Source organism: Boleophthalmus pectinirostris, unplaced genomic scaffold (genome assembly GCF_026225935.1).
Source record: "Boleophthalmus pectinirostris isolate CB_2022bp ecotype Guang Dong unplaced genomic scaffold, ASM2622593v1 HiC_scaffold_20, whole genome shotgun sequence".
NCBI classification, from domain to species: Eukaryota; Metazoa; Chordata; class Actinopteri; order Gobiiformes; family Gobiidae; genus Boleophthalmus; species Boleophthalmus pectinirostris.
The window spans coordinates 8088254-8105759 of NW_026571153.1; the positions used below are offsets into that span (position 1 = coordinate 8088254).

The following is a 17506-nucleotide window of genomic DNA, read 5'->3' on the forward strand; positions in this document are numbered from 1 at the left end:
GGGTTGCGGTATTCAAAAGATAAACGGTTCAGTTAAAGCAAACATTGGCGTAAAAATGAGCTTTGTGCGCCAAATCACATTTACAGCCAAATAAAATGAAGAGGCTTGCCCGCTGACACAAGATCAGTAAGTTGGAAGGTCAGTCGACGTATATTTTAAAACATATGAATCTGCTTTTTGGGGAGGGGCAAATAGAAAAAAAAAAAATCATTGTTAACCATCAAAAATCTTCTGTTTGCCTAAACTGTCCTACAAATGCAGATCGCAAAATAGTCCAGGACTAAACTATGACTGAACCAGGACTAAATCAGGACTGAACCAGGACTAAATCAGGTCTAAACCAGGACTTAACCAGGTCTAAACCAGGACTAAACCGGTGTCATTAGCATTAATATATTCATGACGCAACCGCCGAGCCGATCACCAGAACTACACCAGGACTGAACCAGGACTGAACAAGGACTAAATCAGGTCTAAACCAGGTCTAAACCAGGACTTAGGACAGACCAGGACAGAACGCCATAATCATGTTTGTTCAAAAATGAGTTAGTGTCATTTTGGGGGTATTTGATGCCTCCTTATCATGTGAATAAATATTGTGAAAAATATTGAGCTCAAAATTGACATTAAATAAATACATCTTTGTATTCAATTATACTTAAATTATCTTTAATGTGAAAATATTTTGAGTATTTATTCATACTGTACATACTATACTGCAAAGTCACTGTGTAAGTGTCGCCGCACGGTCCTGATCAGCACTAAACAGGAAATCCAAAACTCTTCTACATCATTTCAGACAAACACCAGTCTGGGGAAAATCAAGCAAATAATGATCATGTCACTTTCTGCCTTTTGCTTTTGCACGGCTCCTTATTCTTGGCTCATGATACAAAGACGGAGTACAGGAACTGACAAATAAGGGTCAAAGGTCAATTTTGAGCTCAATATTTTTCACATACAAATATTTCTTCATTTTAGCTACTAGCTGTCAAATTTTGGGAGCCCTACCTGTTATACTTTAGTCTGGACAAAACAGAAACTTTGAAGTCATTTTTCTCAGTTTCACACTCTGGCAAGTTAAGGTCTTTTGGCTTTGTAGGGCAGTATAGGGATGCACCAATCCGATACTGATATTGGATGTCGGTGCCAATATAGAAATTTTTGGCGGATCGGATATCAATTCCAACATTTCAGCTCACTCGATATTCCATTTTGGACGATTAGCTGGTGTAATAAGAAGATATACTGGGCAATGTGGCCTCAAAACGTCTCGTTGCTCATCTTTTTACCATATGCACATTTCTGTTTAAAGGAAATAAATTATGTTTTCAGTCTCTTCATTGGTATCAGTCGAAATCGTGTATTGGCACATACTTTGAGCTAAAGTACTGACATCGGTATGAGAACAGAAAAAGCTGGATCTGTGCATCTCTACCCTGAGATTGCATGTATAATTCGTTCATTCGTTTTTCAAAATAAAACCAAAAATAAGAAAACTGAAAAACAACTAGTTTCTTCATTATTTGTCTCCTAAACCAATATGAAAAAATGGATAACGATTCTTTCTTTTTCTTTTTTATGTTTAAATGAATAATGGAAAAAACGGATAACAGCCGTTTCCTGTTTCCGTGACTTAAACTGTGCTTGTGTAACATTTTAAGCGATCATGTTAACAAAGTAAGTGGTAAGTGTATATGTATTATGTATATGTATTGACGACAGGACAAGATAGAAGTTTCCAGTTCTGCGTCTGACACGTGTGGAGTAACAAAGCTTTCAGAAATATTCATGTGCACAGGACAGAAATCTGTGCATATTTGGCTGTAGTTGACCATAAAGTAAATATTCATAAACTCTCGAATGAGTCTTGTCGTACATAAAATGTACTGTGTGTATTTTATCCATCAGGAAAAGTTCCGACGTCAATAATTACAATCACGAAATGAAAATTCACCATCACGCTTTCCGTTTCTTCATTTTGGTTTTGGAGACAAATTATAAAGAAAATTTTTGTTTTTTCATTTTATTATTTTTGATTATTTTATAAGAGTGAACGAACGATACATGGATTTCTGAACTGTACGATATATCCAGTGTTGGGGAGTAACAGATTACATGTACCGGAGTTACGTAATCAGAGTACAAATTATGAGTAACTGTATTCAGTTACAGTTACTGTTTCAATGAGTGGTAATTGGATTACAGTTACTTTGTTGAAATAAATGGATTACATGGTGGTATTTTCCTGTCACATTTTCACGTTTTAGACTAAATCCCACGTCTCCTTCCGTACTGCGTAGACATTGCTGATCTACTGTGCGCCTCTAAACTAGAACTAACACCAGGACTAAAACAAGGAATAAACCAGTCCAGGACTAAACCAGGCCTAAACTAAGACTAAAACCAGGTTTAAACCAGGACTAAAACCAGGTCTAAACCAGGTCTAAACCAGGCCTAAACTAAGACTAAAACCAGGTCTAAACCAGGATTAAAACCAGGTCTAAACCAGGTCTAAACCAGGACTAAAACCAGGTCTAAACCAGGTCTAAACCAGGACTAAACTAGGTCTAAACCAGGTCTAAACCAGGACTAAACTAGGTCTAAACCAGGTCTAAACCAGGACTAAACCAGGTCTAAACCAGGTCTAAACCAGGTCTAAACCAGGACTAAACCAGGTCTAAACCAGGGTCTAAACCAGGACTAAACTAGGTCTAAACCAGGGTCTAAACCAGGACTAAACTAGGTCTAAACCAGGTCTAAACCAGGTCTAAACCAGGTCTAAACCAGGACTAAACCAGGTCTAAACCAGGTCTAAACCAGGACTAAACTAGGTCTAAACCAGGACTAAAACCAGGTCTAAACCAGGACTAAAACCAGGTCTAAACCAGGTCTAAACCAGGACTAAACTAGGTCTAAACCAGGACTAAAACCAGGTCTAAACCAGGTCTAAACCAGGACTAAAACCAGGTCTAAACCAGGTCTAAACCAGGACTAAACTAGGTCTAAACCAGGTCTAAACCAGGACTAAACTAGGTCTAAACCAGGTCTAAACCAGGACTAAACTAGGTCTAAACCAGGACTAAAACCAGGTCTAAACCAGGTCTAAACCAGGACTAAAACCCGGTCTAAACCAGGTCTAAACCAGGACTAAACTAGGTCTAAACCAGGACTAAAACCAGGACTAAACCAGGAACTAAAACCAGGACAAAACATCTTATGTTACGATATCCTAGTCTTTGCTACTTTACGTTAAACAGTTGCAAACAATTGAGATTTGGGCTCAACAGCCAATTTAAAGAGAACAAACAAGAATTTTCAGGATGTGGTCGCTGCATTCATGTAGTTTTAAAAAACATGACAATATCAAGTAATCCAAAGTATTCAGATTACGTTACTCACTTTAAGTAACTTCATGGATTACGTTACAAACTACATTTTGGGGTATGTAATCTGTAATCTGTAGGGGATTACATTTTAAAAGTCACCTCTTGTTTCCCATGTAAACGTTCCATGTGCAGGTAGAGGTTTAACAAGGAAAAACATACCAATTTGTAGAGATGTTTTATAATTAGCGATAGATCACAGAATATCATGTCCAGTATATTGATTAACACACATATCGCAAAGGTTTTTTTTTAATATGTTATTGTGAATCATATTGTACTGTGAGGAATCCATGTAATTCCCAACCCTGAATATCCCTCCATGTTTGTGTGTGGTCAGCGTAGACAGACCGAGCTTGTTCCCTCGTGCCTTTAAACTCACTAAACAGTCATGAACTTCACTGGTGACAAGCAGCAGCCCTGTGGTACACCCATAAATCATAAACACTCCCTCCGCTGTTAAACCACATCTGCTCTGGTGGTCCGGACGAGCTTGGCCCCTCTCCCCGCCGCTCTTCACCCAGCCCATAAACTCCTGACTGCTCTTCCCGACGCACGGAAATGTCACTTTGTCACAAAAAAAAAACTACAGCGGCGAAAATCCTGCCATTTATTTAGAAACAGAGCACAGAGCGTCTAGACTGCAATAACTGGAGGTCGTAAAACAGGTTCGGCGCACAACATAGCTGCTTAGGAAACCAATGGGAAATCCTCCGTGCTGGAAATAGAGAGGAGTCCGGGAGAAGGTCAACATTTAAATTTATGGAGAGATCTGGATTTTTTATGCGTTTGGCAATGCAATGTGAATAATATTATGTCTAGCGGTAGTTTGTTGTTATATTTATGAATGTACAAGGGAAATCATTAAAAGTTGTAAATTCAGGCAAAATACTGAATAGTTTGGACTGAGTATAATAAGGGATTTTAAATAGATATATATATTTTAGTAGATAAACCACAGTCCAGTCACTTTCAAAGAAGTCTGATTGACATAAGCAGTAACCCACTCTTTTTCACTGACAAAATTTCAAAATTTTCCATGACTTTTTCATGACCTAAAGTGAATTTTCCATGACTTTACGGTACCTACATGTGTAGAATTGATCAGAGTTTTAGGGCTAAATATGAAATGTTAACCCTTTCCACTCACCTTATGGTTTGGTATTATAGTTTTTAAACATTCAAAATACTGTCAGTGCATTTATTGTCGTCTCTTAAACAAAAGGTGCAATAATCTTAATAACCTAATGAGAACTTAACAGAACGCTGTAGTCGTGTAGCTTGATTCATCAGACGGTTTCACGTTGTGGAAACCGTCTGACCTCACAGCATTAGGATTCATTCGCTCGACGGTAGGAAGGTACTTTTTTTTATTTAACCAATCGCTGCTATTTGATCGTGACGTATGTAATGCACCAAATACCACAGGAAGAAGGGCAATAATGTTTTTCCCCTTGATAAAATTCACCAACATTCTCTCTTTTTTTTTTTTCTTTTTTATTAAAGACAACAAAATATAACACTTAACAAAATACAATAATCAGCATTTAATAAATTACAGTAATCAACATAAAACAAAATGCAAAAACATAAAGTAACACCCTCAACAAATACAAAACAACAACAACAACAACAAAACATTTCCCCCGGACCACACACTCCGACACAAATTTAATTAAATAAAACATAAGTAATGTGGTAGTCCAGCATAAAAACACCGCTAGGCCCGTTACATTGATACAGTGAAACATTCTCTTTGTTCCGGCTTTAAATCCTCGATCTCAGGAATCGTTGGCTTCGTCTACATTCATCTCGACCGCTTTGTTTACTCTTGTACTGTACCACAAAAGGGACCCAGACAGGCGCTTGAGTTTGACGTCATGGCTTCACAGCTCTTCTCTGATTGGCCGGTGCGCGGTCTAAAACTTCCAAAGTTCTTGCAAATCGTCTAGTGTATTCCAATTTCTGACTTAGTCGCTGGAGAGAAATGAAATTGAGCAGAGGCACTTGGTGGCGTGTGAAAGAGATACTAAAATTCCCTGACTTTTCCAAAACTTTCATTGAATTTACAGAATTCCATGACATTTTCAATTCCCATGACTTTTCCAGTAGTTTCCGTGAGCGTGGGAACCCTGTAAAAAGTCCTAGAGAGAAGAGAATTTAACTTAAATATGCAGAGTTTGTTTGTTGTTTGTTAGTTTAATTGTATGTGTGAATCAAACTACTACCACTGTTACTGCTGGTAAAACTACTGCTACTACAACGTCATCCAGTAAGGACAGTCTACTTTCATAACAGTTTTGAAGAGAAATGCTTACATAACCCTGAGATAAAGCTATATTCTAACAATAACTACATAAAGGAGTCTAGTAAACCCTCTAAGCCTTACATCTTTCCTAACGTATAGTGCTTTCTAATGGGTCAGCGTAGGCCATGTTCCTCATCATGTTAGCCCATAAAAGACCCGTTCTAAAGCTCTGTGAAACATCAGCTCCTGCCCTTTCAGACCCCCCCCCCTCACCCTGCGGTAGATTCATGACCTGTTAAATGCTCGTAAACTCTCCATATAATCAGTAACAAGGAGAGGGGTCATGTTACCGACTTCTCCTGCTTTTAATCAACCACAGAGAAAAGATGGAGGGCGTAAGGTTGCGCTACTGAAACGGCACTGTAGGGTACCTTATTTTTATTTTTTATATGTCACAAAAACTATTTTTCTAAACATATTCGCAGTGGTCCAAACTTGCTCTTCACTTTCCTAACACATTCTTACGGGCGTGTTATATGATTTTTAAAAACGAGAAAAACAGATCTAGCGTAAAATACGAAATTAAAGCCTGGGCGTTTATTTGTTTCAGTCACTTAACAGACCGGGCAGTTATTTGAGACAAGGCGGCTATTTGGGGCAGGCGATTAATTCCTTCCTCACAAAAATCTTGCTCAGCGACACTTGGAAAATATGATACTGTATTTTCCGTACTATTAGGCGCTCTGGATGATAAGGCGCACTGTCATTAAATGGTCTATTTTCGAACTTTTTTCACAAATAATCCGCACCGGACTTTAAACGAAACACAACAGTTGGATGGGTCAGTGGGACTTTGTTTGGTGCGTTCACGGTGACTCTGGGCTTTGTTCAGTTGTGGCGTGTAGGGAGGGTGCTGTCTGGATTGTCGGCGTGTTCACAGTGACTCAGTCGTGTCTAGAAGTGGCACATTGCACTCGCTTTTTTGGTTCGTTCCTTCGTTCCGTTCCTCGTCGGCGTGGAGTGATGAGTGTGTCTGTGGGTGTTTTTCGCTGTGCGGTCGCTGTCTGCTCCGTGTGTGTTTACGTGCGCAGTGGGTGGTGCGGATTTGTAGTTTACTGGTGTCGTGCTGGGACACCCGAGTGGATTCGTGTATAGGGCGCTCTGGATTGCGGGGCGCGCATTCTTTTTTTTTTTTGATGGGGTTGGAGGCTTAAGATCGCATCTAATAGCCCGGAAAATACAGTACTGGGATTCATTTAACCGGTATGACTATAATTTACTGTTTTTACGGCACACTTCAGAAGAGGCTTCGCCGTTATACGATGACTTGACGATTGCTTTTCCTACCTTGTCGACACGATTCCTGCTGCCTCGTCCTCTTTGACACAACTTTCCTCTTACGCCACAGCAGTGACCGTGACATTGCTGCTTCCTCCGACTTGCCAAACTGAAGTAATATTACCAAAACTCCTAAAATCTGCTTCCATTTCCTGCCTGCTATGTTGCACCGTCTTTCTTTTTTACGTTGCTTCGAAACTGGGATTTCACAGCAACGTCATCTGTTCCTCCGCTTTTTCAGTGAAGGTGAGGCTGATCGGAATAAAGCCTGTCCACTCCGAGTCACACAATGAGTCCGGTAAAGGCAGGACTGAACTGAAGTCAAACTGCTCCCGTGTCGGCTGTAAACTGTAAACATCACGCTCTCTGTGGTGTCACTGCACTAATCATGAGATCTTGGTTAAATCAAGCACAAAAAACGGGAAATGTGAGTTTGAAAAGCCTCCTCGGCAACAGCCAGAACGACCGCTGGACTCGACTGTATTAGACTCTGCGTTTATTTGGACCTGGCGCTTATTAATCCAAATACACACCTGAACCCAGCGGTTAAATTGGACACGGTGATTAATTGAAAAGTTCATTCTCAGTGGTTTGCAGTGGTCCAAAGTTATTCCTCGCTTTCCTCCTGCATTCTGAGCATCCTAATGATTGAACTATTTATGTTTTTAAAATCTAGCCTCAGTAAACTAACAGCAACTAGTATGCTAATGCGCTCTTCCTGGTTATCGGACAGTAACACGCTTTATAATCAGATGCTGACAGCGCGGCGGTCTTATTGTGACCTTGAGAGCTACTTATACAGTATATCTGTACCGCGGCAAGTACATGGGGAAAAAATGAGTACGGGGACCTTATTCATATTTATAAGCATTTTTTTATAACTTTCAAAGCCCAGAGCAGAGTTGCGCTGTCACGGCAAGGCTAAGAACCAGCATGTTAGGAGTGCACTTGCCTTATTTCCTGGTTAAAACACACAGGATAAAAGCGTTTTATAATTAGAAGTAGACATGATTTATTTTTGTAATGTTATTTTTTGTTAATATTGGTTAAGTTCTTGGTGCACCTAATATTTTATGCTTTAAATCTTGTTCCTAATGTTTGTTTGTTTTTCCTTTGCCTACAGGGCAGTGTCTGGTGTGGACTCAGACCCGGACCTGGTGCACATGGAGATGCAGGACGCTAGTGGAGGTAACTCACTTTTTACTATTTATTCTGAACAAAATACACCAAGAACAACTGCATTCTTCCACTAAAGCAGATTCTTGATTCTTGTATATACATTAAAGAGGTGGATTTTACTTCTATGGGCTAATACATACAGTATTTGGATCACCATGGTACCTTTTATTGTTTTGAAACTGCTAAATTTGCTCCTCCTTCAGCATGCTATCAACTCATCCAGCATGTTTTTGATAAGAGAGCAAAATTATAACATTGTAGAAAGTAGAGGTCTGCGCGGGACAGAATTTTCAGCCCCGCTCCTGCCCTTATCTGCAATATTTTGTCCCGCTCCCGCCCGCAAATCCCGCAAGATGGGGAGGTTCGGTTTCTTAAGCTCTATCAAGCACAGAGAAGCGGAAAGGAATTGTCTAAAACAGAGGTCCCCAAACTTTTTTGCGCCAAACCGGTTTTATATCAGACAATATTTTTCGGACTGTGGGGGGGGTTAAGTCCTGGCTAAATCCCGGTTTAGTCCTGGTTTTACACCTGTTAGACCTGTTTTAGACCCGGTTTAGTCCTGGTTTAGACCTGGTTTAGTGGCGATTTGGTTTGGTTTACAGATGTACAAATGTTTTTATTAATACCAAATTAAATATCCAGCACAAATTATGGATGACATGCTTACATTAATCATTTATATATATTTTACTTTAGTTTGTGGGACTGCAGTTTATCATCCCACCTGCCTGCTCCAGCGTTGTGCAGTCCTGCTCCCGCCTGCGCCCGCACTGAGATTTCAAAATGTGTCCCGCGCCGCACTCTTCTGTGTCGGGTCCTTCGGGAGACCAGCGGGAGTGCAGGGCTCTAGTAGAAAGCTCAAAAAGTTGATATTGTACCCCTCTTTAAGTCCTTGACATTGATATTTCTCATGTTACAATCTAAAATAACATCAACACCTGGACCACACTGTGTTTTTTTGTATTTCTGACTCCCCCTGCTGGCAATAGTGAGTCATGTTTTAAAGATTTATTAGCGGCACAGCAATTTGCCACATGACTTAATTAAACAACAGACAACTCCAAGGATATTAGTGCTAACAACATCGTTTCACTAGATTAAAACCTCCCAAAAGCACATTTGGTTTAATATGAGACCTATAAACTTGAATTTGACCTTGGACAAAATGCACCACTTTGCAATAGCCATTTTGTGCCATACAGTGTGTCCAGTCAGCATTGTTCCAGTAAAGAGTTTCTGTCAGAATAGCTCCATGTGGGAATTACAGTCTCTGTTACAACAGAATAGGACCTTATTGGTGCCGATGACCTTGCTCAAGGGCTGCTCCAGCGATGAGACAATACGCCAGAGTTGATGGCTGAATTCTGGGACTCATCTCGACAAAACCACCGGAGTTGTCAGAAAATAAACATATGACTGAACAAAGATTGTGTATTTTTGATACTGAATGATGAATGATACTTTGCAGTGGGGGTGCGCATGTATCTCCGTGGGGGAATGTTCAACAATTACCATGGTGGCACAAGCGCCCATGAGCACACCTTGTCAGAAAGTTGTAAAAAAAATAAATAAATAAAAGTGTTTGTATATTTCAGACCGGTGAGTCAAGGCATTCAGTTTACATGCAAAGTCTACAAACAAAGTCTGAATTTCTGTAGCGCATCTTCAGGCGTCAGCGCGGCGAGAATCTGGCGTCAACATGTCAACCAATCAGGGACTATTATCCAGTGATGTAGCGACATTATATCCTGGGAGAAGGAAAAGAAAGAGAAAGACCCAGGACCCACAAACACCACAACAACAAATCTACGCCGTGTCATTAGCCGATTATAAATAGTGTATTTTTCGGACTATAAATGGCTCCAGATTATAAGTCGCACCAGCCAAAAAATGCGTAATGAGGAAGAAATAAGCATGTATAAGTCGCACCAGACTTTTTGGGGGAAATTTATTTTATACATTTCAGAGATCAGGAACCGACATTTCATCTTGAAAGTCAAGTTGTAGTAATAACAATAGAACAGAGAACAACAGACTGTTAACGTCACATATGAACAGTTCTTCAGATAAACTATAACATAAACAACAGAACAGAACAAGTTTACCAAACTCTCCATCTCACTCCAAATCACTAAATCCATTGAATTCTTCATCCTCGGTGTCACTTCTGAGCAACTCCGTGACCTCTGGAGGTAAACAGAGCGCCGCTTCCTCTTCTGTGTAGTTGTTGTCAGACTCAGCATCAGTTCCAGTTAGAATTATTCGGGCCTTTCTGAATCCCAGCAGGATGGTTTCGGTGTCACTGAAGTCCAGGCTTTGTTGATTGATCCAGTGACTTCCAGGAAAGTTGCATGGCGTGAAGCTGTGTTCTCCATCCTCGCTTTCAGCCAGTCCCTCACAAGTTTCTCCCTCACTCCAAACTTTCTTTCTGCTGCTCTATTACCATTTTCGGCTGAATATTTCACTATTTGCAGCAGGAGACATGCGCAGTAGAGCTAAATGACAGTGGTACATAAGTAATAGGAGTAGCAAATACTGACACACAAGCCTAGAACGCCCTCTCGTGGTTATCTGTGTGAACATTTTAATATAATATATCGCACCGGAGTATAAGTCATAGGAAACACCCAAACCATGAAAAAAAGTGCAACTTATAGTTCAAAAAATACGGTACACAGACACCGAGCTGATCACTTCTGCTGTGGTTTTATGTAATAAATAGACTAAAGCCACTCTCTCGACCGGGAAAACAAGGCACTTACAGAACACAGCAGATGCCCTGGATGCACGTCAAGTAATTTTCTCCCGTTGGTCTGTGGCGTCCAAGATGCGCGTCGGGAGCAAAAGCGTCCAACTAGAGGCGTCCAGCTCGTTTTTTGACACACGGGTCTGAACGCAGCATAAGAGTATAATTACTACCTGGATTTACACGGCACATTTTCAGGAGCCCGTGATCAATATGACTGTGCACGGTCCTGTTTATGTGTTTGATTTTCAACGGCGGTGAGTGGGAGTAACTGAAAAACTGTTGGCCCGTGCGAACGAGCTTAAATGTGTGAGACTTGTTTATCAGGACAAATCAGCTCACCTGTTGTAGTTCCAACTAAACCAGCTCCTTCTGGTCAGATTGTGTTAGAGTCCAGCTCAAATTAAAGCCTTAACGAGCCTCAGACAGAGCAGTGCCTACATTAGAGTCACTCCTCCAGGGAAAAGACGCTGACATCAACTCCAAAGTATCAATTAAACAAATCGAAGTAGCATTCATTTCCATACGGGTGTCTTTATTGCACAAAAATACCTTGAAAAACATGTATTCTTACTGTGAGCGGGGGCGCCACTCCACAGACATGACCTCTAACCTGTTCATTACAAGACTAAGGAACATTCTCCAATCAATAGCATCTTCATAGAAAGGTACAGGTGGGGGATCCTCCAGCGGATTACTTGAGGTTAATTGCGCCTTTTATGTCTGCACACCTGCTCCTCCTTGTCAGTGGTGTAGTTAAGAGCCTCTTGTTTGTCGAGCTTTTCAGATTAGAGCACTTTTTTGTGTTAAGTCTCGTATCTGGTAACCTCCACCTCCCGTCTGTTCGGAGTGTTCGTTCATTCGTTCGCTTTAACCCACATATCCTCTGGGCCGAGTGCGAAGGTAGACGACCCAGCTTCACAAGGATCTTTCTCACAGTGAAAAACAAAAGAAGCTTTCATGATTCAAGATTTCGTTAATCAAAGTGCTTTAAAGAGCAAAACTTTACAAATTGCATTGTAAGAACCATAGTTAAGTTTTTTTTGGACATTTTCTTTTACTATTCCATCCTATTTTGCACGTAAGACTTATCATTGAAAAGCAAAGACACATGAGGATCAATATCGTGAGCGTCCCACAGTATCGCCGTAAATATCAAACCTTGAGATTTAGATATCGTTACATCCCCAAATTGCGTTGGAGTGATTTTATTAATCTAACCACTCAATCTGAAGCAAACAAAGCTGACAAAAATTGCATCGGTCGTGCAGCAAAAAGGTAAAAACATATTTTCCTGAAGTGCATTTGACAAACTGTTGTTAGTTTTGGGCAAATCCGATTTTTTCGCCCCTATGCGACCGGTATCACATCTTTTAATGAACAGTCTGAACAACACAGATCCGATTTTTTTCAAATGCGACCCAGACCACTTGGATATGTGCTCCTAAAACCGATACATATCCGATCTTCTGACGTGCGACTTCAGTCTGAACGGCCAAGGAGCATTCATCCGACCTACACGTCATCAACAAGCTCACAAATGTACACAAACGTTCTTCTCATCGTACAAATTGTGTATGAACTCCGTGTCAGTGAAGCAGTGAAGCACATCGCAATCCCTCCTCTCTTGGCCGCGACTCTGCACCCACACGTTCCTTTCTACGAACGTCGCTGTCACTGCCCCACAAAAAACCTCGTCCTTCTCCTTCTCAGTCTCCTCCTTAAAAGAAATAAGCTGTACAGGTTCTGGCAACTTTTAAATCGTCAGGTGCCCAACGCTACCGTCCGTGTTTAGGTGACTTCCATACACATTGAGCGTGCTCGCTGTGTGTGACATTGTTGTGTCCTCCAGTGCGCATGCGGCGGGACACTTTTGGGGCGTTTGTCACATACACACACCTGCAAACTCCTCAGAGAAAAAAGATGATAGTGTCCAGCTCTCATGCAAACCTCCTCCCCCCCATTGTACTGAGTGTCGGGACGGGCCCGGAAGTGCGCCCGCGTACACCACACTGGGACTGAGACCGATTTAGTCCTGGTTCATTCCTGGTTCATTCCTGGTTTAGACCTGGTTTTAGTCCTGGTTCAGTCCTGGTTCAGTCCTGGTTTAGACCTGGTTTAGTCCTGTTTTAGTCCTGGTTTAGTCCTGGTTTAGTCCTGGTTTAGTCCTGGTTTAGTCCTGGTTTAGTCCTGGTTTAGTCCTGGTTTAGTCCTGGTTCCTGGTTTAGTCCTGGTTTAGTCCTTTCCTGGTTTAGTCCTGGTTTAGTCCTTTCCTGGTTTAGTCAGTCCTGGTTTAGACCTGGTTTAGTCCTGGTTTTAGTCCTGGTTCAGTCCTGGTTTAGACCTGGTTTAGACCTGGTTTAGTCAGTCCTGGTTTAGAGTCCTGGTTTAGACCTCCTGGTTTAGTCCTGGTTTAGTCCTGGTTCAGTCCTGGTTTAGAGTCCTGGTTTAGACCTCCTGGTTTTCCTGGTTTAGACCTGGTTTACCTGGTTTAGTCCTGGTTCAGTCCTGGTTTAGACCTGGTTTAGTCCTGGTTCCTGGTTTAGTCCTGGTTTAGTCCTAGAGTTTTAGAGTCCTGGTTCAGTCCTGGTTTAGAGACCTGGTTTAGAAGTCCTGGTTTACCTGGTTTAGTAGTCCTGGTTTTTTTCCTGGTTTAGTTTTTTAGAACCTGGTTTAGTCAAAATTGAAAACCTGGTTTAAAAAAACAAACCTGGTTTATTTTAGTCTGTTTTTTTTTTTCATTTTTGGTTTTGGAGACAAATAATGAAGAAAACTGTTGTTTTTTCATTTTCTTATTTTTAGTTTTATTCGGAAAAAAGAATGATACACAGAGTCATGCTCCACTTAACTTCACTCTCTCCGTTGCCCCATTTTTTTTTTTGTTTTATTATAGTTTTTTAGGATATACAAAATATGCATAACATTGTCTCCAACAACATATTTCACAGTTTTTACATTTGAACTATTCAGAGACAGAATATTTTGAGATTAAGATATATAAAATTAGAAAAATAAAAGAACAAAACAAAACACCTGCATAGAAAATATACATGTGTACATATATAAACAATACACATACAATAACAAGAGCAACCTATAAATACACATACACTGACATTATAGGGCTGTCTCTATATTTACTTACGATTAAAATGGTCAATAAAAGGTTGCCATGTTGTGTAAAAAAGTTCTTGTTTATTTGTCAGTGAAAATTAATTTTTTTCCAATTGTAAATGTTGCATTATGTCTCTCTGAAGATTTTGATGGGTAGGGGGTTTTATGCTTTTCCAGTTAAGTAAAATCAGGCGCCTGTCCATTGCCCCATTTTTAAGTTTAGACGGCGTTTTTTTCACTAAATACATTCAAATGAGTGACGTGTTGTTCGTCGTGACTGGTTCTTAGTGAATTATGCCACCCGCCCTTCTCAAACCGAGTGCTCAGCCAGGCATACCCACCCAACCTGTTCTCCGCGGCTCCCCTTGGCACCGCCTCACCCCTGGGTTAACACATGCCACTTCTCCGGACACAACACTCACGGTCTACGGAGACGGAGCGGGAGGATGAAGGGGAGGGGGAGGGCGGCGGCGTTCAGAAGACGGGCTCCAGACGCACGGGGGGGGGTGGTCCGTGATGGATGACCCGGACAGGCAGCCAGACTTCGGGGAGGCTACATTAGAAAGATTGATGTCGCCGGCTGCAGACTTATTCGCAACATGCAAATCGTCAAAAACAACACGTCCCACCAAACTGATTTCAACAGAGAAATGATGATGCATTATTGATTATCGCTCTCGTCATAACAGAACGCCGGCACAGGTGGAGGAGGGTACGTGATGTATGGCTGAGGAAAGGAGAGGTGGAAAGAAAGCGAGAGAACACTTAGTCTAATCTAATAGTCTTTTAATGAGGCTCGCCGCGTGTTGCTTTGATTAAATGGTAGAGGTTTGGTGTAATTGAATCAGCACATTTGTTCGAAAAGACAACTACAGAAGTGCGAGGAGTAAGGAAACCAGTAAACAAGGGATGTTGTAAAAAAAGACAAATAAGAAGTGGTAATTATTGTTCTTCTAACTTTCAATCCTGAAATTGTTTAGCACAACACGACCTTAAAATATAACTTTAATTAGTTTCTTCATTTTGTTGGATTACTCTGTACCTTTCCCAGAACCCTTTTAAAGCACACATATTCAGAGCTTTTAACCGTGTCGTTTTCCATTCTCATTTATCCGCTCAGTTGTATTTAGAGTGATTCGTGCATGTTTGTGTAATCTTTATTCTCCTCTATTTGAGATCTCATTGCTCTGATCTACTGCTGTTTTCACCACTGGTATACACCCACGCTCTGTACTTAAAAACATTCCTGGAGTTGTGTTTTGTTTCATTCACGCGTGTTTGAGTAGCTCTTTATTATTAGTCTGTCGAAATCTCTAAAGCTCAAAATGTTCTCTTTCACCTTATCGTGTCATGAAGTTGTAGTTTTAAAGTTAAAAGCCACGTTTTAGTTTTTGTTCAGTAGAGACCAGCCAGTTCAAGAGTTGAAATTATCCAGATGATCCTTTTGAAAGTTTATGTACCATATTTATCGGACTATAAAATCTTTACATTTTCTCAAAAATTGCAATTTGGTGCGCCTTATGTATTATTTCTGGTTGTGCTTGCTGACCTCGAACTGATTTTATGTGGTACACGGCACTCAAAAATCTGTCAAAATGTTTTAGTACGACTTTAGTAATCTACGAAGACGCACTGCTTGATGGATTGTCTGAGCATTACGGCTACTGTAATCAGGAGCCTCGCGGAGTCCGACAGAAGCTGAACGACATCAACGCACCAGGAGCGAGCTGTTTTTTCAGCGCTTATAGTTTATGCAAATGAGCCATGTGGTTTTTAGTTTTGTTTTTGTAAACAAATGTGTGCAAAGCTGCATTAAACACATTATTACTCAATGTATATTTGAGTCCTCCTCATGAAACCAAACTTACATGACAGGGAGGCAACGCCGGACGAATTACGCCACGATCTGCCAATAGATTGTGGACGTCTGGGCTAAAGGATCAGTCTCCAGTGTCGTCCATTTGTTTCACTTAATGTGCCTTATAATCCGGTGCGCCTTATGTATGAAAATAGACGAGAGAATTCAACATTATTGATATTGTGCCTTATAGTCTGAAAAATATGGTTGTTTAAAAACATATTTGACACATTACATCACAAGGTGGAGTAGAGTATTTTCCGTTTGAGAGAAGAACTCAGCTTTGTTTGTTAATTAAAGACATGTGAATGAAACAAAACACAACTCTGGGTGTGTTTGTGATGAGGGAATAATATTATAACATAGATCAGAACATTTCAACATTCACATAGCTGATAGATATTTGTTGGTAACATATTTTTACACCTGGTTAGTGTAAGTGTGATGTCATAACACTGGAGTGACCACAGCCTGCTTCAGTCTATAAAACATGTTCACTAAAAGGTCACTCAAAGTCCATAGCTCTTTCTCTGTCACCTCATGGGAGATCTGTGTATACTGTCTGCTGATGCTGCGTTCAGGGGAGATTGGACATGGGAGCGCTCTCTGTGGTGCTCCGTCACCTCTGTACTCTGCCTGCTGATGCTGCGTTCAGGGGAAATGGGATACGGGAGCACTTTGTTGACTCACCTTTAACTTTGAAGATTATCCACCTACACGTTCACTCTATCCGGCCGGTATTGTGCCATCTCTCTGTCAACGTTGTTTCACCTCTTCACCCAAACGCATCGGCTGGAGTCTATTTTTATAACACATCTTGTTTCTGCAGTTATCACTATATAGGTTACAATGCAGTTTTTAACAGTGTAGCGTGGCTGTAAAAATGTTCTTTTAGTTTGGTGTTTGGTGCTAAAAACATTAAACACACCAAAAAATATCTTGTTATCTTAAAATGCAAAAATAGTTCAGGTCTATCGTTTATTTTATAGCTGCTTTTAAAGTGTAGCCTATGTCCACTACACTCTGGTGTGCTTCCTCCTAGTCTTACGGAGATGTTATTGATTTGCCTTGAATGTTCCATAGCATTATACAGATCTGTCTTGCGTTTATTCCAGAGGTATCCAAAATTTCTTCATCAAGGGCCGCAATTTAAAACAAGCGAAGGGCCGATGGTCAATTCAGCGGGTGATTCAAACAGGTGGATTTAACACAGCTTTGACAAAGCCACCGTACCTTTAATAAAACTGGTAACATTAAGTTTGGGTCTCTATCACAGTGCAATGTTTGTTATGTACCGTATTTCTCTGACTATAAGTTGCACCATCAAGAAGAAAAAAACATATAAGTCGCACTTTTTGGGGGAAATTTATTTTGTAAAATCAGGGACAAGGGAACCGACATTTCATCTTGAAAGGCAAGTTATAGTAATAACAATAGAACAGAGAACAACAGGCTGAATATGCATCTGGTATGTTAATGTCACAACAGTTCTTCAGATAACTATAACATAAACAACAGAACAAGTTTACCAAACCATCCATCTCACTCCAAATCACTAAATCCATTCAATTCTTCATCCTCGGTGTCACTTCTGAGCAACTCCGTGACCTCCAGAGGTAAACAGAGCGCCGCTTCTT

The 17506-nt window shown here is 40.7% G+C and overlaps 1 protein-coding gene across 1 annotated transcript in view; it reads left to right on the forward strand.

Annotated features, from left to right (window-relative positions):
* Positions 1 to 17506, forward strand: part of sorcs2 (sortilin-related VPS10 domain containing receptor 2) — a 332144-nt gene that overhangs the window by 236226 nt on the left and 78412 nt on the right. The window contains exon 5 of the mRNA XM_055156812.1: positions 8096 to 8160. Coding sequence (XP_055012787.1) covers positions 8096 to 8160 — 65 coding nt within the window. The remainder of the gene's footprint in view (positions 1 to 8095; positions 8161 to 17506) is intronic.